Raw genomic sequence first — 27,162 nt, forward strand, 5'->3', positions numbered from 1 at the left:
AGATGGGAATTTGTTAATATCCGGTTGTAGAGAACTTGACACTTAACTTAATTAAAATGCATCAACCGCGTGTGTAGTCGTGATGGTCTCTTTCCGGCGGAGTCCGGGAAGTGAACACGGCTTTGGAGTTATGCTTGAAAGTAAGTAGTTTCAGGATCATTTCTTGATCACTTCTAGTTCACGACCGTGCCTTGCTTCTCTTCTCGCTCTCATTTGCGTAAGTTAGCCACCATATATGCTAGTGATTGCTGCAGCTCCATCTCACTACCCTTTCCTATCCATAAGCTTAAATAGTCTTGATCTCGCGGGTGTGAGATTACTAAGTCCCCATGACTCACAGATTACTTCCAAAACCAGATGCAAGTGCGGATGATGTTAGTGCAGGTGACGCAACTGAACTCAAGAGGGAGCTCGATGAAGTTCGTGTTCGTTGTGTTGTTTCGTTTCCAGTTAATCAGTAGTGGAGCCCAGTCGGGGCGATCGGGGATCTATCGCATTAGGGGTTGTCTTTCTTTATTTGGTTCCGTAGTCGGACCTTGTATGTATCTGGATGTTGTAATGCTATATTTATGTTTTTGTGTGAAGTGGCGATTGTAAGCCAGCTCTTTATTCCTTTCATATTCAGTACATGGGATGTGTAAGATTACCCCTCTTGCGACATGCCTACTATGCGGTTATGTCTCTAAGTCGTGCTCCGACACGTGGGAGATATAGCCGCATCGTGGGTGTTACATTATGGTGACGTATTTTTGGATTTCTTGTTTGCACAATGTATGGAGCAAGATCGTTTTATTGTCTTCTAGTTTTATGCCTTATATTTTATGTTTATGAAATGATGGGTTTTAGTAATCATTTTGTGTGTGTTGGTTCTTTTATTTTAACTCCACGCCAACATTTGCACATGAATGCCCTGGGAGGTGCATTGTTATGGTTTGGTAATGTGAAGGGGCAGCGGCGTAGTCAGACCTAATGGCATTTCTAACTGATCTCCTACAAAATAGCGGCGTATCCAGCCTAGTAAAGTTTAGTGGAGTATTTATACTCCACTAATTTTTGGTTGATTCTAGCCAATCATCTAAACTTAGCGGAGTAAAATGTAAATTTGAATAAATTCAATCTAATTTTGACCAGAATTTGCATGGATTTAAACATAGGTTCAACATAGATAGTCTTGACAATCCAAATTAAACACAAGTTCAACATAAATTTAAACTTAGACTAAACTACACTAAAAAGTACTCAAATTCAATTGTCGAAGTGTGGAGGTCGAGCCAATCCTTCCTCGTCAGGCCACCCTCGGTGAGAGTTGGATCTGGGCCGCTGCCGTCGTCGTTGTCAGGGAAGATACTCCCCCACTCCTCAACATCGATCTCCTGCTCGCCACCCTTCTCACCACCTTCCACCTCGTCATCGGAGACGACGATGACTTCCCAGCCATTGACGACGAATATCGCCCGCTCCACCTCCACGAGCTCCGGGGGTTGCCGGCGGAGGTCCTCCATGCAGGCCTTGTCGGCGACCTCTGCCTCGAGGCGCTCCCTCGCCTCTTGGTCCTACCGGGCCATCGTCGCGCTCACCACCCCCGGCTCCGGTGGGACAAGGTGGACCAGTGATGTCCTGAAGGGGAAGTTCAGGTAGGCGGGGGGCGCCGTGGTACTGGACTTGCCACTAGTCGTACTCCATGACCGCGAGCTCCGCCGTGTGGAACGACCCGATCCACTTCCGTTGGTGGGCCTCACGGTCGGTGATCTCCGCCACCCACGTCCCCCACAAGCAATGTCGGACGCCGATGTAGGTCCTCGTTGACGACCGCGACGAAGTAAGCTCCAGGAAATCCTTGAATCGGGTGGGGACGGGCCGATTGGGCGAGCGGCGGCAACGCGAGGATGCGCCAGCGGACGACGACCTGCGGATGTGGCGGCGCGGATCCATGCTGCGGATCGGTGACGAGGACCTCAGGCCACCGCGTCCGGCCATTGGTAGGAGAGGCGGCAGCGGGGAAGGGCGAGGGACCCGCCGGCGGCAGGGCGAGGGGAGAAGAGGAGGCAGAGGAGCGTAAGAGAGAGAGAGGGAGAGAAGTTTTACTCGGCAGCCGAGCGGTGGAGTAAAAATAGATTTGCGGCCACCGAGTAAATTTTTTATTCCGCTAACATGTATTGGGTATCGGTTAGGTCCCAATTAGAAAAGTAAAACCGCATTTTTACTCTTCTAATCGGTTATAAGGGACTGGTTAGAAATGGCAGGCCTGGGGCGTGGCCATGAAATCCTTCGGTGCCTACAGCTACGGTTGCTACTGTTGGAATTGTTCACGCTGCAGTATTGAGGCTGGCCAACGCATGGCTCATTCCTGGCGATGCAGCTGGTAATGTGTTTGAGTGTGTCGTTGATTTTATCATCTATTTTATATTTGTTTGATATCTTCTATGTTTTTTCATTTTCCATTTTGTTTGTCCTCGGTCGTGGTGTTCCACCAAGAAAATTCTCTGCAATCTTCTCTTTTGGTGGTCTCTTTATTTTATTTTAGATGGATGTATATATGTTGAATATGAGAAAGTTTTCAAGTAGGCTGTGAGGATTTGTTTGATTTTGGTTTAGGCCTGATGTGCATGATTTCTCATGGTGTATCTTGTCAGTTCATTTATATATTTGATTCCAGTGAGTGTGTATTATGGATTTATGGATGCAGAGGACTAGTCCATGGAGGGGAACGTTTGGAACCACATGTATGTGCACCCGTTTAAAAAAAAGTTATTGTAAAAATGGTTGAAAAATCATGAATTTTTTGGCAACAAACTTGCTCACGCGTTACACTCGTCTAAATTTCCTTTCCAAGTAATGACTCTTGTAGTATTGTTGGTGAAAAAAACAAAATTAACACTATATTACAGTTCCCCGCAAAAAAAGCACTATATTAGAGTTACTGTTCACTCCATATTGTCCTTTAAACTTTATTTTGTTAGCCGAGATTTTTTTGGTGATTTTTTTCTTAGTCAAATTTTTTATAGTAGGTCAAGTTTGTTCGAAAAAAGCTTCAAAGATTTTTTACCTTTTCCTGAATTGCAAAAAAAAATATCCCTTATCAGGTTCATCACGGTATTTTCCACTAGTCCGTACACTACTTTGGAACAAAGTCAAAAACAAACAACGAAAGCCTGACTTGCGCGGCCGGCTAGATCGGCTTGTTCCAACCATTATAGGCGACGCTAGGCTCGCACTTTGGAAGAGAGCAGCGCCAGATTACTCCACGGGTTCCAGATTTTTCGTTCCACATGGCTTCACTCTTCTCCAAGTCCTCAATGGTAAATTCATATATTGCATCAGGAAATCACAAGATGAATCATATTTTCTTCCGTACCAGACATAAATATATGTTTCAAAACAAGCTCCATCAAGAAAAGACTCACAACAGCGTTCTCCAAAATCCAACCAGAGATATAGTAATACCAAAATGATCCTAGATGTGGATGTCACAACCTACCACACTACAGTTCTGAGCCAATTCAAAATATATTGTGAAAATCAGTACTCATCATTCATTCTTGATATTTCATTATCAATCACTACACATTATCCATTCTTGATATTTCATTATCAATCTCCCAATCTAGCATGGCTGGCAGTTTACTTAAATTAATTGGGACAGAAAAGTATGCACTTCCTCTATCCGGGTTTATGAGGCCTAATATGTATTTCGAGATTTACTTTGACCATTAGTTAGACCAATAATATGTGATATGTATGCCACAAAAAGTATACCATTGAATTTTGAAAGAAGTTTCCAATGGTATAATCTTCAAGTCATACATTTCATATAATATTGATGGTCAAAGTAAAGCCTTGGCGCAGTGGTAAAGCTGCTGCCTTGTGACCATGAGGTCACGGGTTCAAGTCCTGGAAACAGCCTTTACAAAAATGTAGGGAAAGCAGGAGCTACATGCACCTGGCCGCCACTTTATTGATGGTCAAAGTAAATCTCAGAATATGCATTCAGCCTTACAGACCCGAAAGGGTGGAGTATGTGTACGTGTCACTAACTGGAAAGAAGAATACACAAACTAGATGACCATAAAATGTAGATAACCTGTCAATCTATAAATTAACCAACGACATATAAATAGGACGAGCAGCCACAAAAGTAAACTGCACAAATCTGAACATCGGTGCTGTAGGTAGGTTTGTAGCGACCATGGCAAATCAGATCCTTGATTTTTTTTTTATTCTATATTTGAGTGCTATGACACACATCGACAGACGGACACTTCTTACATGTGATACTCTCACTGGTGGATCTTTGAATAAGACCCACTTCTCAAAAAGATCCATCATATAGTCAGCATTCTAAATTTATCAATGTGACCATAATTTCCATTCTAAAAAGAAGGGATTATAATCTGCAATTGCCAAAAACTGAACAACTTGACAACAACAACAACAACAACAACAACAACAAAGCCTTTAGTCCCAAACAAGTTGGGGTAGGCTCTTGACACTACAATAAAAATCTGAATATGGAATAAGTACCATCAATCAGACCTAATAACCATTATATGATACCTACAAATACATATAAATCAATTTGAAGGGCATAGAATCGATTGAAAAACATGACCACAAATAAATGGAAAAATCCGTATGCTAATGTTGTGCGTCACACCTATGACACTGCAACAACTGTTTTTCCTAAAAATGCAGCTATAATTCTTTAACCCACAGGTGTTCCCCACATCACCTAGAAAATTATCTCCAAGATACAATGATGAAAGCAAATAATAGTAAGGACAGTACAAACATACATACATAATTCCAAAGTATATGAGGATAACACTCACCTCAGAAGTGAACGTGCTCTCTGAAGACAATAGACTTCCAGTGTAAGTACCAACAGATGAGGATTTCCTCATCCCACAATCGGTGTAAGTCTTGGTAACTGGATTATACAATCTTAGCAATCCTGGTGCAGAGATGACTATCCTCCCATCATTTAGAATGTCCACTGGTTGAGCAAAGAGATTTTCACGTTGGCGATCTATGCTGTACCTTTTATTCCAGAGACATTTCTCAATATCCATCAAAAACCACAAGTCCCAAGGGCAATAATATTCAGGATCATGTGCCATAACTAAGAACCCATCCAAACATACCAGCGATAGCCCCATGGCTAGACTAACGTAACTGGACCTGCCATCACTGTCCTCAACAAAGCTGCGCACTGGCATTGGACCTTTGACAATCCCCATCCACTCCTCTGTCTCAAGGTTGAACAAAGCCATGCTACCCGGTTCGACATGGTCGCCAGAAAATGTGGGACGTCGAAATTCCAGCAAGAAGTAGACAACTCCTTTGACAGCGACACTTTTGTCACGGTTACTTGCGATAGGGGCCGGAGGGCCCTGTTTGCCCCTCCATCTTGCATGGCGACCATCATCAAGGGTGATGACCTCACAGAGCATCGGGCTCGACTCGCTATCGGAATTGTCGATGCTGACACAGCGTATAGCCTTGTACTCTCCCGTGGAGCCAACCAGTCCAAAGTCAAATGATTGTGGCTATCCGCTTAACGACATGGCCAGACAAGTCCATAATCTCAATGGTGCCTCCTCTTTGATACAATTCACTGGTACATGTGACAACTAGTGGCCCAGGGTGGCGGGACTTGTGCGCTGCAACGAAGAAGAACTTCTGACGTTGAATTCCCGCTTCTCGTACTTCACCTTCGCCGTCCCAAACAATATAATTTCCAGCTTAATATCATCAATGATAAACTATACAGGCCTGCTCAATGATATACGTAGACAATACTCACCCCCCTCGTCCGATTTTTCTGGCTCCGACACTGTGTGTCCTCCACCCCATTGCAAATAGTGCAGATATTTGAATAAGCCATACGACCATGCATCCGCACTTACCCTGTGGGGATGGAATCTCATGCCAAACACCAGACGAAGTTTCTCAATTTTGATGAGACATTGGACTTTCAAAGCTTGCACCTATGTTTTCTGGTTGTATGTACTTTCTCCATCCTAAAATAAGTGTTTCAATTTTATACTACTAAATTTAGTATAAAATTGTACTAAATTTAAGACACGGGGAGTACATCCCAAGCTCCTTCCCTTCCCTCAAGCCAATCCAGCCTTCTGCGTTTGGAGCCAACCAACATTTTATAAGCTGACTGGACTGAAAAAATCCATCCGATCATAGTGCCATGCCCAGCAATCTTCCCTGTCGACCAAACTCAATGGGATATTCAGCACCACATGTGCATCTATAGCCTGCATGTGCTCCATTACTAACTCCCTATTCCAACTCCTCTCAGCATGAGTAATAAGCTCCGCCACTTTGCTCTGGAGGATTGACCGAACGGGGTGCACAAGTCTCAACATATTATCCCCTGGAATCCAATTGCCATTCCATATGTTAGTGCCTTCACCATTACCACTTCTCCGGATTAGACCTTGTTTAAGCACTTCTTTCCCTTCGTGCACAACACTCCACACCTAAGAAGGGTGGCTCCCCACTTCCGCCTCTAAAAAGTAGTAGATGGGAAATAAACAGATTTCAAGGTACGAGCACCAGGAGAACGTGGGTCTTGGATCATCCTCCACGCCTGTTTTGCAACCATTGCCAAGTTATGGATTTGAGCGTCTGAAACCAAGTCCTCCCATATATTTTGGCATAGACCAAGTCCTCCCATATATTTTGGCATAGACCAAGTCCTCCCATATATTTTGGCATAGTGAGGTCATCCCATGAGACCCACGCCGTTTTTCTCTTCCCATTCTTACTTCCCCACCAAAACTTCCTTTACATTGTGTCAATTTGCTGGCAGAAGCCACATGACAAGACACTTCTCCATTGATCCATGAACCCTCTCCCACAATCTATCTTTTATGTATTTGATCGAAGGAACCATTCTTAAGACTTCCAGACATCAGAGAGCAAACCTAAGTATCTCTTTTAAAGACTCATTAGGAACATCAAGAATGATTTTGATTTGCTCTCTCATTCCTCCCGAGCATCCCTTACCAAAGAAAGTGACGCTAGTCGAGTTCATACACTACTCTCGAACAAGGTCAATAACAGAAGAAAAATAAAAATAGATCTGACTTGTGTGGCTACATCGGCTTGTTCCGAGGTTTGAGATGTTTGTTCCACATGGATTCACTCTTTTCTAATCCAGAATGGTAATCGATCCATATTGACATCGCGTTTGGAAATCACACAATCAAGCTTATTTTCTTCCGTACCAAATATAAATATATGTTCCAAAATAAGTTTCATCAATCATAAAAAGAACATACAAACAACAATGTTCTCTGAAAAAACAACTAGGCTGACATTTGAAAACTGATTTTGTTGGACCATACTTGAAATTGTCTATCAGTTGGTAATTCCTGAAAGTGTGTCCAGTTGAGCGCAGCCTTCCAGACGCTGCAATAAAAGCAAGGCTTGATGCAACATACAGTCTTCACAGAGTGCATAAGGTTCGATGGCTTCAAGGGTGCCATAGCAGCCACAGACAGTGCAACGTTCAGCCTGCAAGAGGAAAGGGACGCATCAGATCTTCACTCAAAACCCAAGATATATACTGCCAGTGCCAAAATGATTCTGTAGTGCTGAATGGGGGAATGAATCATGGCTAGCAATTGCTCAATTCTCTCACTTGTTTAATAACATATGAATAGTTGAGTACTATGTAAAAATACAGCATGAGGAAATAATAAGCAAGGGGTAACAACATGAGTAGGCAATTTACCAATCTAACATGGCTGGCAATTTATTTAAATTCATTGGAGAAAATATGCATGTGTATGTACCGCTAAGAATAGACAACTCTCCAGATAAGAAAAGGAGGCGTACACAAACTAGATGACCATAAAATATACTCCCTCTGTTCCATAATGTAGTGCGTATAGATTTTTTTGAAAAGTCAGATTTTGAAAACTTTGACCAAGTTATTAGAGATAACTATTTATATCTACAATACCAAATATATAAAGTATGAAAGTTCATCTTATAATGAATCTAATGATATAAAGCCAACCACGCACTGGAGCTAAATGGCGCGGTGTTCGATTCCTCACGAGAGCGATTTTTAACTCCGCCTATGTTGTCTCAACATAATCGGTCCCAAGCCCGGGTAAAGGAGGAGGGTTGTGATAGGCTTGGCGAGCCAACATCAAAACTCAGCCACTCTTATGGAGATGAAAACCAAAAGATTTTGTTGTTGTATTCTAGATGTAAATGTTTTTCTCCACAAATTTGGTCAAAGTTTGTGATGCTTGACTTTTCAAAAAATCTATATGCACTACATTATGGAACAGAGGAAGTAGGTCACATGTCATCAATCTATAATAGAATTGACCATCAAAATCTGAATAGGAGCAGCCACAAAAGTAAACTGCACAAGTCTGAACACTGGTGCTGTCAGTACGTGTGTGGCGACCATTGCAAATCAGACCCTTAATTTTCTTGATTTTTTTCTTTTATACTAGGAGTGCTTTGACACACGTCTCCAGACAAGCACTTCTTACATGTGATATTTATCACTGGTAAATCTTTGAATAAAAGTTAAGGAAGCTTCAGCAATCTAAATTTATCAATGCGGCCACTATTTCCGTTCTTAAAAAGAAAAGGATCGTAATCTGCGGTTGCCCAAAACTGAACAGCTTGACAACTTCTACAATAAAAAGCTAACTGTAGAACAAATATCGTCAATCAGACCTAATGACCATCATTTTCTTTACTACAAATACATACAAATCAATTTGAAGGGCATAAAATAGATTGAAAAACATGACCACACTATCAAAACTGTTTACTGTAAATACACCTGTAATTCTTTAATCCCACAGATGTTCCCTACGCTGCCTAAAAAAATTATCTCTAAGATACAAGAATAGAAGCAAATAATAGTAAGGACAGGCCAAACATGCGTACATAATTGCAAGTGTATGAGGACAACACTCACCTCAGAAGTGAAAGTGCTCTCTGAAGACAATAGACTTCCAGTGTAAGTACCAACAAATGTGGAATTTCTCATCTCAAAATCAGTGAAAGTCTTGGTAATTGGATTGTAGAGCCTTAGCCGTCCTGGTGCAGAGAGGACTATCCGCCCATCACTTAGAATTTCTAAGGGTTGAGCAAAGAGAATTTCATGCTGGCCATCTATGCTGTACCTTTTATTCCAGAGAGATTCCTCAGCATCCATCAAAAACCACAAGTCCAAAGAGCTATATTCAGGATTGTGTGCCATAACTAAGAACCCATCCAAGCATACCAGCGATAGCTCCATGAATAGACTAAAGTAACCGCCATTGCGCACTGGCATTGGACCTTGAACAATCCCCATCCACTCCTCTGTCTCAAGGTTGAACAAAGCCATGCTACCATGTTCGACATGGTCCCCAGAAAATGTGGGACGTCGAAATTCCAACAAGAAATAGACGACTCCGTTGACAACGACACTTTTGTTACGGTTAGTTGCGACAGGGGCCGGAGGGCCCTGTTTGCCCCTCCACCTTGCATGGCGACCATCATCAAGGGTGATGACCTCACAGAGCATCGGGCTGGACTCACTCTCGGAATCATCAATGCTGACACAGCGTATAGCCTTGTACTCTCCCGTGGAGCCAACCTGTCCAAAGTCAAATGATTGTGGGAAGAAATGTTTCACATGTGCATGCTCCTTTGCACAGCGACTGGGCAATGCAAAAGTATCCCCCGTGGCAGGGTTGATCACATGGCGGGTCGAACGATGCTCATTTCTGGCGACACAAATAAGGTCCAGGTGGCGTGTGCATTCCAACCGGGCATTCTCCATGCTGGTGGCTATCCGCTTAACGACATGGCCAGACAAGTCCATAATCTCAATGGTGCCTCCTCTTTGACACAATTCACTGGTACATGTGACAACTAGTGGCCCAGGGTGGCGGGACTTGTGCGCTGCAACGAAGAGCGGATCTGAGAGGAGGGACCTCCAGGATCGGCTGACTGCTCGGAAGAGGCATAGCGTCTTTGCCGGGAGGCGCACGAGGATGTGACGCAGCATGTCTTCAGGCAGCACGCCATTGCTGGATGCGGCGACGCGCACCTTCTGCGGCATCACTGAGGGCAGGCGTCACAGTTTGCCTGCAACAACAACAACAACAACAACAACAGGGGAGTACGCTTATCATGTTGCTCAATAATCTGGCGAGAATAGGCGAGCAAGAACACACAAATATGCACAATAGAGACAACAGGTTCGCATCAAGTGGGGATTATATTTTCGATTTTCATTCTACTATATTGCATTGCCCTTGCCTATGATTACGAGGCTACGAAATTAGAAGGTGCAAGCTGATTAAGACCTAAAGCTAAGCCTAGCAAATCATCTATTACTTGGTGAGGCCCCATAGATAGGGGTTTGAGCGGTGACAAGGGGACGGCCAGGAAAAGAGGGAGGGGTTGTTACCACGTCGACGACGCTGGTGAGGTGCGCGGGCGCGCGGCCGGAACGGATGGATGGCGGCGAGATCGGAGGCGGCGCGGGAGCAGTGGCGAGTGGAGACTGGCGTAGCCTAGTCACGGGGGCCGACGCTGGTGAGGTGCGCGGGCGTGCGGCCGGAGGAGGGGTGGATGCCGACGAGGCCGGAGGCAAAGCGGAAGCGGTGGCGACTGGCGAGCGGAGAGAGGAGACTGCCGTCGCCGGCCGACTCGACTGGGCTGCTGGTAGCCCAAAGTAGTCGCCAGGGCTCACCTGAATCTTTTTCGGGTCGCTGCAGTACTGGGCCGACACAGTGCTGTAGCATCATTTTGCACTGTTTTGCCTTTTTCTGTTTTTTTCCTTCAGTTTCTTTTGTTGGTTTTTTAAATTTTCCCTCGGTTTTCGGTGTTTCTTTCTCGATTTTTACTGTGTCCTACTGTTTTGCAATGGTTTCTTCTTTTTCTTTACTTTTTCTCTTTTCATTTTTCTTTCTTGGTATTCTCTTTGTTTTTTCCTTCGCCATTTTTAGTATCCACTACAAATCTGACGGCAGATTTTTTTAGCATGGCAAATCAAACGTTTTTCATGGCAATTTATGTTTGCTGAGGATGGCAATTTTAATTGGCGAGCAGAAATCTACCTTAGTTTATTTTTTTGCCGGGAAATTGCCATGCTCGCCAACTAAATTTTTCATCCTCGTGTCAACGTAAGCTGTCGTGAAAAATATTTTATTTGACATGGCTACAAATATGACGTCTGGTTTCTAGCATCTCTGTTTTTTAAACACATGTCTACTTTCTTTCAAGCATCATGTAAATTTTTCGGATACATCCAGAACATTTTTTTACAAATTTAACTCTTTTAAAACACATAATTTAATTTCAAAATATATATGTTGCTATGTCTAGTTTTTCCTCATACACGCTGTACATTATTCGTATACATCTGAAACATTATTTTCATACACATTTCACATTTTTTAAACACAAGATTAGTATTATTTTCAAATATATATTTTGATGTCTATGTTTCTCATATACATTGTATGTTTGTTGCATGGTTAACATTTTTTAAATACATGATTAACATTTTTCCAAATACATGTTTTTCCAAAATTTTGTTAAAAAAATAATATAAGTTGTAACATATTTTGAATATAAAAAACTTTTTTTTGCATTACAGAAACATTTTTGTACATAGTATAAACATTTTTAACGTGTGTACATTTTTTAATGTCACAAACATATTTTTGAAAGCTATCAACATTTTCCAAAATTACGTTAAAAAGGTTCTGCACTGCGTTAACATCTTTAAATGTGTGGTGAATACTCTTCAAATTTATTGATTAATGTTTTGTTGGTATTAGAATATTTCAAATATATAAATAAAAGAATAAAACAAAATGGGGGAAAACGAACAATTTAACACGTACGTAAGCAAGCAACAAACAACCTACTACTGGACTGACCCATTTAAGTGTTGTGTTGAGGCGATTCTACCTCGGTAGAAATGAAGGAAATATGCTCTAGAGGCAATAATAAAGTTATTATTTTATTTCCTTATTTCATGATAGATGTTTATTATTCATGCTAGAATTGTATTAACCGGAAACATAATACATGCGTGAATACGTAGAGAAACAGAATGTCACTAGTATGCCTTTACTTGACTAGCTCGTTGATCAAAGATGGTTTTGTTTCCTAACCATAGACATGAGTTGTCATTTGATAAACGGGATCACATCGTTAAAAGAATGATGTGATTGACTTGACCCATTCCGTTAGCTTAGCACTTGATCGTTTTAGTTTACTGTTATTGCTTTCTTCATGACTTATACATGTTCTTATGACTATGAGATTATGCACTCCTGATTATCGGAGGAACACTTTATGTGCTACCAAACGTCACAATGTAACTGGGTGATTATAAAGGTGCTCTACAGGTGTCTCTGATGGTACTTGTTGAGTTGGCATAGATCGAGATTAGGATTTGTCACTCCAATTGTCGAAGAGGTATCTCTGGGCCCTCTCGGTAATGCACATCACTATAAGCCTTGCAAGCAATGCAACTAATGAGTTAGTTGCGGGATGATGCATTACGAAAATGAGTAAAGAGACTTGCCGGTAACGAGATTGAACTAGGTATTGAGATACCGACGATCGAATCTCGGGCAAGTAACATACCGATGACAAAGGGAACAACGTATGTTGTTATGCGGTTTGACCGATAAAGATCTTCGTAGAATATGTAGGAGCCAATATGACCATCCAGGTTCCACTATTGGTTATTGACCGGAGATGTGTCTCGGTCATGTCTACATAGTTCTCGAACCCGTAGGGTCCGCACGCTTAACGTTCGGTGACGATCGGTATTATGAGTTTATGTGATTTGATGTATCGAAGGTAGTTCGGAGTCCCAGATGAGATCGGGGACATGACGAGGAGTCTTGAAATGGTCAGGACGTAAAGATCGATATATTAGACGACTATATTCGGACATCGAAAAGGTTCCGAGTGATTCAGGTATTTTTCGGAGTACCGGGGAGTTACGGGAATACGGGGAAGAAGTATTGGGCCCCATGGGCCAAGTGGTGAAAGAGAGGAGGCAGGGCGCGTGGCCCCCCTAGCCCAAACCGAATTGGACTAGCCCCCCTTTCCTCCTTTCCTCCCTCTCCTTCCTTCTCCCCTTCCCCCTTCCTTTCCTCCTCCTAGTAGGAGTAGGAAAGAGGAGTCCTACTCCTACTAGGAGGAGGACTCCTCCTCCTGGCGCGCCCTAGGAGGGCCGGCCGGCCTCCGCCTTGCACCTTTATATACGGGGACAGGGGCACCCTAGAACACACAAGTTGATCATTGATCCCTTAGCCGTGTGCGGTGCCCCCTCCACCATAATTCACCTCGATCATATTGTAGCGGTGCTTAGGAGAAGCCCCGCATCGGTAGCAACATCATCACCGTCATCACGACGTCGTGCTGACGGAACTCTCCCGTGAAGCTCTGCTAGATCGGAGTTCGTGTGACGTCATCGAGCTGAACGTGTGCTGAACTCGGAGGTGTCGCGCGTTCAGTACTTGGATCGGTCGAATCGTGAAGATGTTCGACTACATCAATCGCGTTCTCATAACGCTTCCGCTTACGGTCTACGAGGGTACATGGACGATACTCTTCCCTCTCGTTGCTATGCATCACCATGATCTTGCGTGTGTGTACGAATTTTTTTGAAATTACTATGTTCCCCAACAAGAAGTGGGGTATAGTCACACCCCAAAGTAGTAGGGACTAGGGAGCGTCTCATATTATTCGTCGGGGCCGTCCTAAATGGGCTTCCTCTTGGTTTGGTTTGTATTATCCTTGAAGGAGGAGGAATGTGCACAGTTTTGTCACATCCTCCTCCAAAATTATTTTTTGTGTTTGCTATTTTTCATCCGCGTCGAAAAAAATTCAGGCCTCACTATAATTTGTGCATGCGCTCGACGGTGAGACATGACGGCTAGCCCGAGCCAAGAACTGGTTGGAGATGAGTACATCGTGTTGGAAAATATGCCCTAGAGGCAATAATAAAATGGTTATTATTATATTTCCTTGTTCATGATAATTGTCTATTATTCATGCTATAATTGTGTTATCCCGAAATCATAATACATGTGTGAATACATAGACCACAACACGTCCCTAGTGAGCCTCTAGTTGACTAGCTCATTGATCAAAAGATAGTCATGGTTTCCTGACTATGGACATTAGATGTCATTGATAACGGGATCACATCATTAGGAGAATGATGTGATGGACAAGACCCAATCCTAAGCATAGCTCAAAGATCGTGTAGTTCGTTTGCCAGAGCTTTTCCGAATGTCAAGTATCATTTCCTTAGACCATGAGATTGTGCAACTCCCGGATACCGTAGGAGTGCTTTGGGTGTGCCAAACGTCACAACGTAACTGGGTGACTATAAAGGTGCACTACGGGTATCTCCGAAAGTGTCTGTTGGGTTGGCACGAATCGAGACTGGGATTTGTCACTCCGTATGACGGAGAGGTATCTCTGGGCCCACTCGGTAATGCATCATCATAATGAGCTCAATGTGACCAAGTGGTTGGTCACGGGATCATGCATTACGGTACGAGTAAAGTGAATTGCCGGTAATGAGATTGAACGAGGTATTGGGATACCGACGATCGAGTCTCGGGCAAGTAACGTACCGATTGACAAAGGGAATTGTATACGGGATTGATTGAATCCTCGACATCGTGGTTCATCCGATGAGATCATCGAGGAGCATGTGGGAGCCAACATGGGTATCCAGATCCCGCTGTTGGTTATTGACCGGAGAGTAGTCTCGGTCATGTCTGCGTGTCTCCCGAACCCGTAGGGTCTACACACTTAAGGTTCGGTGACGCTAGGGTTGTAGAGATATTAGTATGCGGTAACCCGAAAGTTGTTCGGAGTCCCAGATGAGATCCCGGACGTCACGAGGAGTTCCGAAATGGTACGGAGATGAAGAATTATATATAGGAAGTCCAGTTTCGGCCATCGGGAAGGTTTCGGGGGTCACCGGTATTGTACCGGGACCACCGGAAGTGTCCCGGGGGTCCACCGGGTGGGGCCACCTATCCCGGAGGGCCCCATGGGCTGAAGTGGGAGAGGAACCAGCCCCTGATGGGCTGGTGCACCCCCCTTGGGCCTCCCCCTGCGCCTAGGGTTGGAAACCCTAGGGGTGGGGGGCGCCCCACTTGGCTTGGGGGGCAAGCCACCCCCCTTGGCCGCCGCCCCACTTGGAGATTGGATCTCCTAGGGCCGGCGCCCCCTAGGGGTCCTATATATAGTGGGGGGAGGGAGGGCAGCCGCACCCTAGCCCCTGGCACCTCCCTCTCCCTCTCGTGACACCTCTCCCTCTCGCTAAGCTTGGCGAAGCCCTGCCGAGATCATCGTTGCTTCCACCACCACGCCGTCGTGCTGCTGGATCTCCATCAACCTCTCCTTCCCCCTTGCTGGATCAAGTTGGAGGAGACGTCTTCCCAACCGTACGTGTGTTGAACGCGGAGGTGCCGTCCGTTCGGCGCTAGGTCATCGGTGATTTGGATCACGACGAGTACGACTCCATCAGCCCCGTTCTCTTGAACGCTTCCGCTCGCGATCTACAAGGGTATGTAGATGCACTCCCCTCTCCCTCGTTGCTAGATGACTCCATAGATTGATCTTGGTGATGCATAGGAAAATTTAAAATTCTGCTACGTTCCCCAACAGTGGCATCATGAGCTAGGTTTATGCAAAGTTTCTATGCACGAGTAGAACACAAAGCAGTTGTGGGCGTCGATATTGTCAATTTACTTGCCGTTACTAGTCTTATCTTGATTCGGCGACATCGTGGGATGAAGCGTCCCGGACCGACCTTACACGTACGCTTACGTGAGACTGGTTCCACCGACTGATATGCACTAGTTGCATAAGGTGGCTAGCGGGTGTCTGTCTCTCCCACTTTAGTCAGATCGGATTCGATGAAAAGGGTCCTTATGAAGGGTAAATATAAATTGGCATATCACGTTGTGGTTTTGGCGTTGGTAAGAAACGTTCTTGCTAGAAACCTATAGCAGCCACGTAAAAACTTGCAACAACAATTAGAGGACGTCTAACTTGTTTTTGCAGCATGTGCCGTGTGATGTGATATGGCCAAAAGGATGTGATGAATGATATATGTGATGTATGAGATTGATCATGTTCTTGTAATAGGAATCACGACTTGCATGACGATGAGTATGACAACCGGCAGGAGCCATAGGAGTTGTCTTAATTTATTTATGACCTGCGTGTCAACATAAACGTCATGTAATTACTTTACTTTATTGCTAAAGCATTAGCCATAGTAGTAGAAGTAATAGATGACGAGACAACTTCAAGAAGACACGATGATGGAGATCATGATGATGGAGATCATGGTGTCATGCCGGTGACAATGATGATCATGGAGCCTCGAAGATGGAGATCAAAAGTAGCAAATGATATTGGCCATATCATGCCACTATTTGATTGCATGTGATGTTTATCATGTTTTACATCTTATTTGCTTAGAACGACAGTAGCTTAAATAAGATGATCCCTCGTAATAATTTCAAGAAAGTGTTCCCCCTAACTGTGCACCGTTGCGAAGGTTCGTTGTTTCGAAGCACCACGTGATGATCGGGTGTGATAGATTCTAACGTTCGAATACAAAGGGTGTAAGCCAGATTTACACACGCAATACACTTAGGTTGACTTGATGAGCCTAGCATGTACAGACATGGCCTCGGAACACGGAAGACCGAAAGGTCGAGCATGAGTCGTATAGAAGATACGATCAACATGAAGATGTTCACCGATGTTGACTAGTCCGTCTCACGTGATGATCGGACACGGCCTAGTTGACTCGGATCATGTTTCACTTAGATGACTAGAGGGATGTCTATCTGAGTGCGATTTCATTGAATAATTTGATTAGATGAACTTAATTATCATGAACTTAGTCTAAAAATCTTTACAATATGTCTTGTAGATCAAATGGCCCACGTTGTCCTCAACTTCAACGCGTTCCTAGAGAAAACCAAGCTAAAAGATGATGGCAGCAACTATACGGACTGGGTCCGGAACCTGAGGATCATCCTCATAGCTGCCAAGAAAGATTATGTCCTAGAAGCACCGCTAGGTGACGCACCCATCCCAGAGAACCAAGACGTTATGAACGCTTGGCAGTCACATGCTGATGATTACTCCCTCGTTCAGTGCGGCATGCTATACAGCTTAGAACCGGGGCTCCAAAAGCGTTTTGAGCAACATGGAGCATATGAGATGTTCGAAGAGCTGAAAATGGTTTTCCAAGCTCATGACCGGGTCGAGAGATATGAAGTCTCCGACAAGTTCTTCAGTTGTAAGATGGAGGAAAATAGTTCTGTCAGTGAGCACATACTCAAAATGTCTGGGTTGCATAACCGCTTGAGTCAGCTGGGAGTTAATCTCCCGGATGACGCGGTCATTGACAGAATCCTTCAGTCGCTTCCACCGAGCTACAAGAGCTTTGTGATGAACTTCAATATGCAGGGGATGGAAAAGACCATTCCTGAGGTATATTCAATGCTGAAATCAGCGGAGGTGGAGATCAAAAAGGAACATCAAGTGTTGATGGTTAATAAAACCACTAAGTTTAAGAAAGGCAAGGGTAAGAAGAACTTCAAGAAGGACGACAAGGGGGTTGCCGCGCCCGGTAAGCAAGCTGCCGGGAAGAAGCCAAAGAATGGACCCAAGCCCGAGATTGAGTGTTTTTATTGCAAGGGAAGTGGTCACTGGAAGCGGAACTGCCCCAAATACTTAGCGGACAAGAAGGCCGGCAACACTAAAGGTATATGTGATATACATGTAATTGATGTGTACCTTACCAGTACTTGTAGTAGCTCCTGGGTATTTGATACCGGTGCGGTTGCTCACATTTGTAACTCAAAGCAGGAGCTGCAGAATAAGCGGAGACTGGCGAAGGACGAGGTGATGATGCGCGTCGGGAATGGTTCCAAGGTCGATGTGATCGCCGTCAGCACGCTGCCTCTACATTTACCTACAGGATTAGTTTTAAACCTCAATAATTGTTATTTAGTGCCAGCTTTGAGCATGAACATTGTATCAGGATCTCGTTTAATTCGAGATGGCTACTCATTTAAATCCGAGAATAATGGTTGTTCTATTTATATGAGAGATATGTTTTATGGTCATGCCCCACTGGTGAATGGTTTATTCTTAATGAATCTCGAGCGTAATGTTACACATATTCATAGTGTGAATACCAAAAGATGTAAGGTTGATAATGATAGTCCCACATACTTGTGGCACTGCCACCTTGGTCACATAGGTGTCAAACGCATGAAGAAGCTCCACGCGGATGTACTTTTGGAGTCTCTTGATTACGAATCATTTGACACGTGCGAACCATGCCTCATGGGTAAAATGACCAAGACTCCGTTCTCAGGAACAATGGAGCGAGCAACCAACTTATTGGAAATCATACATACTGATGTGTGCGGTCCAATGAGCATTAAGGCTCGCGGTGGCTATCGTTATGTTCTCACCCTCACTGATGACTTGAGTAGATATGGGTATGTCTACTTAATGAAACACAAGTCTGAGACCTTTGAAAAGTTCAAGGAATTTCAGAGTGAGGTTGAGAATCAACGTGACAGAAAAATCAAGTTCTTGCGATCAGATCGTGGGGGAGAATACTTGAGTCACGAATTTGGCACACACTTAAGGAAATGTGGAATAGTTTCACAACTCACGCCGCCTGGAACACCTCAGCGTAATGGTGTGTCCGAACGTCGTAATCGCACTCTATTGGATATGGTGCGATCTATGATGTCTCTTACTGATCTACCGCTATCATTTTGGGGCTATGCTTTAGAGACCGCTGCATTCACTTTAAATAGGGCTCCGTCAAAATCCTTGAGACGACACCGTATGAATTATGGTTTGGGAAGAAATCTAAGCTGTCGTTTCTAAAAGTTTGGGGATGCGATGCTTATGTCAAGAAACTTCAACCTAAAAAGCTCGAACCCAAGTCAGAAAAATGCGTCTTCATAGGATACCCTAAAGAAACTATTGGGTATACCTTCTACCTTAGATCCGAAGGCAAGATCTTTGTTGCCAAGAATGGATCCTTTCTAGAGAAAGAGTTTCTCTCGAAAGAAGTAAGTGGGAGGAAAGTAGAACTTGATGAAGTATTACCTCTTGAATTGGAAAGTGGCACAACTCAGGAAAATGTTCCTGAGGTGCCTGCACCGACTAGAGAGGAAGTTAATGATGATGATCATGAAACTTCAGATCAAGTTGCTACTGAACTTCGTAGGTCCACAAGGACACGTTCTGCACCACAGTGGTACGGCAACCCTATCTTGGAAATCATGTTGTTAGACAATGGTGAACCTTCGAACTATGAAGAAGCGATGGTGGGCCCAGATTCCGACAAATGGCTGGAAGCCATGAAATCCGAGATAGGATCCATGTATGAAAATGAAGTATGGACTTTGACTGACTTGCCCGATGATTGGCGGGCCATAGAAAATAAATGGATCTTTAAGAAGAAGACAGACGTGGATGGTAATGTAACCATCTATAAAGCTCGGCTTGTCGCTAAGGGTTATCGACAAGTTCAAGGGGTTGACTACGATGAGACTTTCTCACCCGTAGCGAAGCTGAAGTCCGTCCGAATCATGTTAGCAATTGCCGCATTCTATGATTATGAGATATAGCAAATGGACGTCAAAACGGCATTCCTTAATGGTTTCCTTAAGGAAGAATTGTATATGATGCAGCCGGAAGGTTTTGTCGATCCTAAGAATGTTGACAAGGTGTGCAAGCTCCAACGCTCGATCTATGGGCTGGTGCAAGCATCTCGGAGTTGGAACATTCATTTTGATGAGATGATCAAAGCGTTTGGGTTTACGCAGACTTATGGAGAAGCCTGCATTTACAAGAAACTGAGTGGGAGCTCTGTAGCATTTCTCATATTGTATCTGGATGACATACTGTTGATGGGAAATGATATAGAATTCTTGGAAAGCATAAAGGCCTACTTGAACAAGTGTTTTTCAATGAAGGATCTTGGTGAAGTTGCTTACATATTAGGCATCAAGATTTATAGAGATAGATCGAGACGCCTCATTGGTCTTTCACAGAGTACGTACCTTGACAAGATATTGAAGAAGTTCAATATGGATCAGTCAAAGAAGGGGTTCTTGCCTGTATTGCAAGGTACGAGATTGAGCACGGCTCAATGCCCGACCACGACAGAAGATAGAGAAAATATGAGTGTCGTCCCCTATGCCTCGGCCATAGGGTCTATCATGTATGCTATGCTGTGTACCAGACCTGATGTAAACCTTGCCGTAAGTTTGGTACGAAGGTACCAAAGTAATCCCGGCATGGAACACTAGACAGCGGTCAAGAATATCCTGAAGTACCTGAAGAGGACTAAGGATATGTTTCTCGTTTATGGAGGTGATGAAGAGCTCGTCGTAAAGGGTTACGTCGATGCTAGCTTCGACACAGATCTGGATGAATCTAAGTCACAAACCGGATACGTGTATATTTTGAATGGTGGGGCAGTAAGCTGGTGCAGTTGCAAGCAAAGCGTTGTGGCGGGATCTACATGTGAAGCGGAGTACATGGCAACCTCGGAGGCAACACAAGAAGCAATCTGGGTGAAGGAGTTCATTACCGACCTAGGAGTCATACCCAATGCGTCGGGCCCGATGATTCTCTTCTGTGACAACATTGGATCTATTGCCCTTGCCAAGGAGCCCAGGTTTCACAGGAAGACCAGGCATATCAAGCGTCGCTTCAACTCCATTCGTGAAAGTGTTCAAAATGGAGACATAGATATTTGTAAAGTACATACGGACCTAAATGTGGCAGATCCGTTGACAAAACCTCTCCCTAGAGCAAAACATGATCAACACCAGAACTCTATGGGTGTTCGATTCATCACAATGTAACTAGATTATTGACTCTAGTGCAAGTGGGAGACTGTTGGAAAATATGCCCTAGAGGTAATAATAAAATGGTTATTATTATATTTCCTTGTTCATGATAATTGTCTATTGTTCATGCTATAATTGTGTTATCCGGAAATCTTAATACATGTGTGAATACATAGACCACAACACGTCCCTAGTGAGCCTCTAGTTGACTAGCTCGTTGATCAAAAGATAGTCATGGCTTCCTGACTATGGACATTAGATGTCATTGATAACGGGATCACATCATTAGGAGAATGATGTGATGGACAAGACCCAATCCTAAGCATAGCTCAAAGATCGTGTAGTTCGTTTGCTAGAGCTTTTCCGAATGTCAAGTATCATTTCCTTAGACCATGAGATTGTGAAACTCCCGGATACCGTAGGAGTGCTTTGGGTGTGCCAAACGTCACAACGTAACTGGGTGACTATAAAGGTGCACTACGGGTATCTCTGAAAGTGTCTGTTGGGTTGGCACGAATCGAGACTGGGATTTGTCACTCCGTATGACGGAGAGGTATCTCTGGGCCCACTCGGTAATGCATCATCATAATGAGCTCAATGTGACCAAGTGGTTGGTCACGGGATCATGCATTACGGTACGAGTAAAGTGACTTGCCGCTAACGAGATTGAACGAGGTATTGGGATACCGACGATAGAGTCTCGAGCAAGTAACGTACCGATTGACAAAGGGAATTGTATACGGGATTGATTGAATCCTCGACATCGTGGTTCATACGATGAGATCATCGAGGAGCATGTGGGAGCCAACATGGGTATACAGATCCCGCTATTGGTTATTGACTGGAGAGTAGTCTCGGTCATATCTGCGTGTCTCCCGAACCCGTAGGGTCTACACACTTAAGGTTCGGTGACGCTAGGGTTGTAGAGATATTAGTATGCAGTAACCCGAAAGTTGTTTGGAGTCCCGGATGAGATCCCGGGCGTCACGAGGAGTTCCGGAATGGTCCGGAGGTGAAGAATTATATATAGGAAGTCCTGTTTCGGCCATCGGGAAGGTTTCGGGGGTCACCGGTACACCGGGTGGGGCCACCTATCCCGGAGAGACCCATGGGCTGAAGTGGGAGGGGAACCAGCCCCTGATGGGCTGGTGCGCCCCCCTTGGGCCTCCCCCTGCGCCTAGGGTTGGAAACCCTAGGGGTGGGGGGCGCCCCACTTGGCTTGGGGGGCAAGCCACCCCCCTTGGCCGCCGCCCCCCTTGGAGATTGGATCTCCTAGGGCCGGCGCCCCCCTAGGGGTCCTATATATAGTGGGGGGGAGGGAGGGCAGCCGCACCCTTGCCCCTGGCGCCTCCCTCTCCCTCTCGTGACACCTCTCCCTCTCGCTAAGCTTGGCGAAGCCCTGCCGAGATCGCCGTTGCTTCCACCACCACGCCGTCGTGCTGCTGGATCTCCATCAACCTCTCCTTCCCCCTTGCTGGATTAAGTTGGAGGAGACGTCTTCCCAACCGTATGTGTGTTGAACGCGGAGGTGTCGTCCGTTCGGCGCTAGGTCATCGGTGATTTGGATCACGATGAGTATGACTCCATCAGCCCCGTTCTCTTGAACGCTTCCGCTCGCGATCTACAAGGGTATGTAGATGCACTCCCCTCTCCCTCATTGCTAGATGACTCCATAGATTGATCTTGGTGGTGCGTAGGAAAATTTAAAATTCTGCTACGTTCCCCAACAGTGGCATCATGAGCTAGGTTTATGCGTAGTTTTTATGCACGAGTAGAACACAAAGCAGTTGTGGGCATCGATATTGTCAATTTACTTGCCGTTACTAGTCTTATCTTGATTCGGCGGCATCGTGGGATGAAGTGGCCCGGACCGAACTTACACGTACGCTTACGTGAGACTGGTTCCACCGACTGACATGCACTAGTTGCATAATGTGGCTAGCGGGTGTCTGTCTCTCCCACTTTAGTCGGATCGGATTCGATGAAAAGGGTCCTTATGAAGGGTAAATAGAAATTGGTATATCACGTTGTGGTTTTGGCGTAGGTAAGAAACGTTCTTGCTAGAAACCTATATCAGCCACATAAAAACTTGCAACAACAATTAGAGGACGTCTAACTTATTTTTGCAGCATGTGCCGGACAACGAACTTGTATCCGCTGCCACCACCTCCTCGAGAATCGCTTTGACGATTCGTTTGGTGGAATTGTGCATAATTAAGTCTGCAACTGCCATGCAAAATTTCGTCGAGTTTTGATGGAGGAATCTCCGGCAATCTACGATATACCGGAGCCCTATCAAATCTGGACAGGAATCCGAATGAGTTTAGGGTGTGGTCTCCAGAGCCTAGCTCGGAGATCCTTTGGAAGATCCAACCGTTCATCTGCTGCGGAACCACCCCACCAAATTTTAGCTCGATCCGACGGTTCAAACTCCAGGAACCTTCCGATGAGTGGACCACTTTTTCAGATCTATTTTCTGCGCGAGAACGAATCCGACCCGAGTTCATCTGTTTTATGAACGCGATTTCGGACATCCTTTTTGAAGGAGGTTTGTATGGGGTATTGTGTTTTGTTCCAAACACATCTCACTAATTTTAAGGTCTTTTCCAATATGATCTTCACCATCGCGCCGGTGTCAAACCAGCCCGTCAACATTGCTCCACGGCTGCCGGCCTGCGGTAGACACGTCGTCGCTTTGTTGAGCCAATCTCGACTTCTTCGGATCATCATCTGGGCAAGACGAACAAGAGTTCGGCATCACGAAGGATAAATCATCACCAACATCGCCGCCCCACAGATTACACGGAGCGGGCACACCAGCATCGCCGGACGGTCACTTCATCAAGCCGGCATTAATCGCGTCACAAGTTAAGACCTGCGCTGGCATGGCCGCACTGTTGCTTTTTTGAAGCCAATGTCCATCACGCCGAACTGCTTCAATGAAGGAAATATGCCCTAGAGGCAATAATAAAGTTATTATTTATTTCCTTGTATCATGATAAATGTTTATTATTCATGCTAGAATTGTATTAACCGGAAACATAATACATGTGTGAATACATAGACAAACAGAGTGTCACTAGTATGCCTCTACTTGACTAGCTCGTTGATCAAAGATGGTTATGTTTCCTAACCATGGACATGAGTTGTTATTTGGTTAACGGGATCACATCATTAGGAGAATGATGTGATTGACTTGCCCCATTCCATTAGCTTAGCACTTGATCGTTTAGTTTGTTGCCATTGCTTTCTTCATAACTTATATATGTTCCTATGACTATGAGCTTATGCAACTCCCGTTTACCGGAGGAACACTTTGTGTGCTACCAAATGTCACAACGTAACTGGGTGATAATAAAGGTGCTCTACAGGTGTCTCTGAAGGTATTTGTTGGGTTGGCGTATTTCGAGATTAGTATTTGTCACTCCGATTGTCGGAGAGGTATCTCTGGACCCTCTCGGTAATGCACATCACTCAAGCCTTGCAAGCATTGCAACTAAATAAGTTAGTTGCGGGATGATGTATTACGGAACGAGTAAAGAGACTTGCCGGTAACGAGATTGAACTAGGTATTGAGATACCGACGATTAAATCTCGGGCAAGTAAGATACCGATGACAAAGGGAACAACGTATATTGTTATGCGGTCTGACCGATAAAGATCTTGTAGAATATGTAGGAGCCAACATGAGCATCCAGGTTCCGCTATTGGTTATTGACCGGAGACGTGTCTCGGTCATGTCTACATAGTTCTCAAACCCGTAGGGTCCGCACGCTTAAAGTTCGGTGACGATCGTAATTAGGGTTTTTGTGTTTTGATGTACCGAAGGTTGTTCGGTGTCCCGGATGTGATCACGGACATGACGAGGAGTCTCAAAATGGTCGATACATAAAGATTGATATATTGGAAGCCTATATTTTGATATAGGAAATGTTCCGGGTGAAATTGGGATTTTACCGGAGTGCCGGGGGGGGGGGGTTACCGGAACCCCCCCGGGGGTTATTGGGCCTACATGGGCCCTAAGGGAGAAGAGGAGGGCCGGCCAGGGCAGGCCGCGCGCCCCCTCCCCCCTAGTCCGAATAGGACAAGGAAGGGGGGGCGGCGCCCCCCTTTCCTCTTTCTCCCTTCCCCCTTCCTTTTCCAACAAGGCAAGAGGGGGGAGTCCTACTCCCAGTGGGAGTAGGACTCCTCCAGGCGCACCCCTTGGGCCGGCCGCACCTCCCCCTCTCCCTCATTTATATACGGGGGCAAGGGGGCACCCCATGACACACAAGTTGATCTTCATGATCGTTCCTTAGCCGTGTGCGGTGCCCCCTTCCACCATATTCCACCTCGGTCATATCGTAGTGGTGCTTAGGCGAAGCCCTGCGTCCGTAGAACATCATCAACATCATCACGCCGTTGTGCTGACGAAACTCTCCCTCGACACTTTGCTGGACCGGAGCTCGAGGGACGTCACCGAGTTGAACGTGTGCAGAACTCAGAGGTGCCGTACGTTCGGTACTTGGATCGGTCGGATCGGGAAGACGTACGACTACTTCCTCTATGTTGTGTCAACGCTTCCGTTGCCGGTCTACGAGGGTACGTAGACAACACTCTCCCCTCTCGTTGCTATGCATCACCATGATCTTGCGTGTGTGTAGGATTTTTTTTTGAAATTACTACGTTCCCCAGCAGTGGCATCAGAGCCTAGGTTTTATGCGTTGATGTTATGCACGAGTAGAACACAAGTGAGTTATGGGCGATATAAGTCATACTGCTTACCAGCATGTCATACTTTGGTTTGGCGATATTGTTGGATGAAGCGGCCTGGACCGACATTACGCGTACGCTTACGCGAGACTGGTTCTACCGACGTGCTTTGCACACAGGTGGCTGGCGGGTGTCAGTTTCTCCAACTTTAGTTGAATCGAGTGTGGCTACGTCCGGTCCTTGCAAAGGTTAAAACAGCACCAACTTGACAAACTATCGTTGTGGTTTTGATGCGTAGGTAAGAATGGTTCTTGCTAAGCCCGTAGCAGCCACGTAAAACTTGCAACAACAAAGTAGAGGACGTCTAACTTGTTTTTGCAGGGCATGTTGTGATGTGATATGGTCAAGACATGATGCTAAATTTTATTGTATGAGATGATCATGTTTTGTAACCGAGTTATCGGCAACTTGCAGGAGCCATATGGTTGTCGCTTTATTGTATGCAATGCAATCACGCTGTAATGCTTTACTTTATCACTAAGCGGTAGTGATAGTCGTGGAAGCATAAGATTGGCGAGACGACAACGATGCTACGATGGAGATCAAGGTGTCGCGCTGGTGACGATGGTGATCATGAACGTCTGGTAGAGCAAAGCTGATGACTACTCGATAGTTCAGTGTGCCATGCTTTACGGCTTAGAACCGGGTCTTCAACGAGGTTTTGAACGTCATGGAGCATATGAGATGTTCCAGGAGTTGAAGTTAATATTTCAAGCAAATGCCCGGATTGAGAGATATGAAGTCTCCAATAAGTTCTATAGCTGCAAGATGGAGGAGAATAGTTCTGTCAGTGAACATATACTCAAAATGTCCGGGTATCATAATCACTTGACTCAACTGGGGGTTAATCTTCCTGTTGATAGTGTCATTGACAGAGTTCTTCAATCACTGCCACCAAGCTACAAGATCTTCGTGATGAACTATAACATGCAAGGGATGGATAAGACGATTCCTGAGCTATTCGCAATGCTAAAGGCTGCGGAGGTAGAAATCAAGAAGGAGCATAAAGTGTTGATGGTTAACAAGACCGCCAGTTTCAAGAAAAAGGGCAAAGGGAAGAAGAAGGGGAACTTCAAGAAGAACAGCAAGCAAGTTGTTGCTCAGGAAAAGAAACCCAAGTCTGGACCTAAGCCTGAGACTGAGTGCTTCTACTGCAAGCAGACTGGTCACTGGAAGCGGAACTGCCCGAAGTATTTGGCGGATAAGAAGGATGGCAAAGTGAACAAAGGTATATGTGATATACATGTTATTGATGTGTACCTTACTAATGCTCGCAGTAGAACATGGGTATTTGATACTGGTTCTGTTGCTAACATTTGCAACTCGAAAAAGGGGCTACGGATTAAGCGAAGATTGGCTAAGGACGAGGTGACGATGCGCGTGGGAAATGGTTCCAAAGTCGATGTGATCGCGGTCGGCACGCTACCTCTACATCTACCTTCGGGATTAGTATTAGACC

The 27,162-nt window shown here is 45.0% G+C and overlaps 2 protein-coding genes across 2 annotated transcripts; both read right to left on the reverse strand.

Annotated features, from left to right (window-relative positions):
- Nucleotides 1-4,533: 4,533 nt before the first annotated feature.
- LOC125516645 lies at nucleotides 4,534-5,606 on the reverse strand. The gene is made up of 2 exons (XM_048682009.1): nucleotides 4,830-5,606; nucleotides 4,534-4,554 (listed from the first exon to the last, which is right to left on the reverse strand). Exons 1-2 carry the CDS (start codon nucleotides 5,448-5,450, stop codon nucleotides 4,534-4,536), a joined length of 642 nt encoding a protein of 213 aa, XP_048537966.1. The 5' UTR covers nucleotides 5,451-5,606.
- A 1,536-nt stretch (nucleotides 5,607-7,142) lies between these two features.
- Nucleotides 7,143-10,727, reverse strand: LOC125517051 (F-box/LRR-repeat protein At2g43260-like). The gene is made up of 3 exons (XM_048682270.1): nucleotides 10,454-10,727; nucleotides 8,969-10,128; nucleotides 7,143-7,533 (listed from the first exon to the last, which is right to left on the reverse strand). The coding sequence occupies exons 2-3, from the start codon at nucleotides 10,100-10,102 to the stop codon at nucleotides 7,378-7,380; spliced, it is 1,290 nt and encodes a 429-aa protein (XP_048538227.1). The 5' UTR covers nucleotides 10,103-10,128; nucleotides 10,454-10,727; the 3' UTR covers nucleotides 7,143-7,377.
- Nucleotides 10,728-27,162: the final 16,435 nt, after the last annotated feature.

The sequence above is a fragment of the Triticum urartu genome, chromosome 6 (assembly GCF_003073215.2).
Source record: "Triticum urartu cultivar G1812 chromosome 6, Tu2.1, whole genome shotgun sequence".
NCBI classification, from domain to species: Eukaryota; Viridiplantae; Streptophyta; class Magnoliopsida; order Poales; family Poaceae; genus Triticum; species Triticum urartu.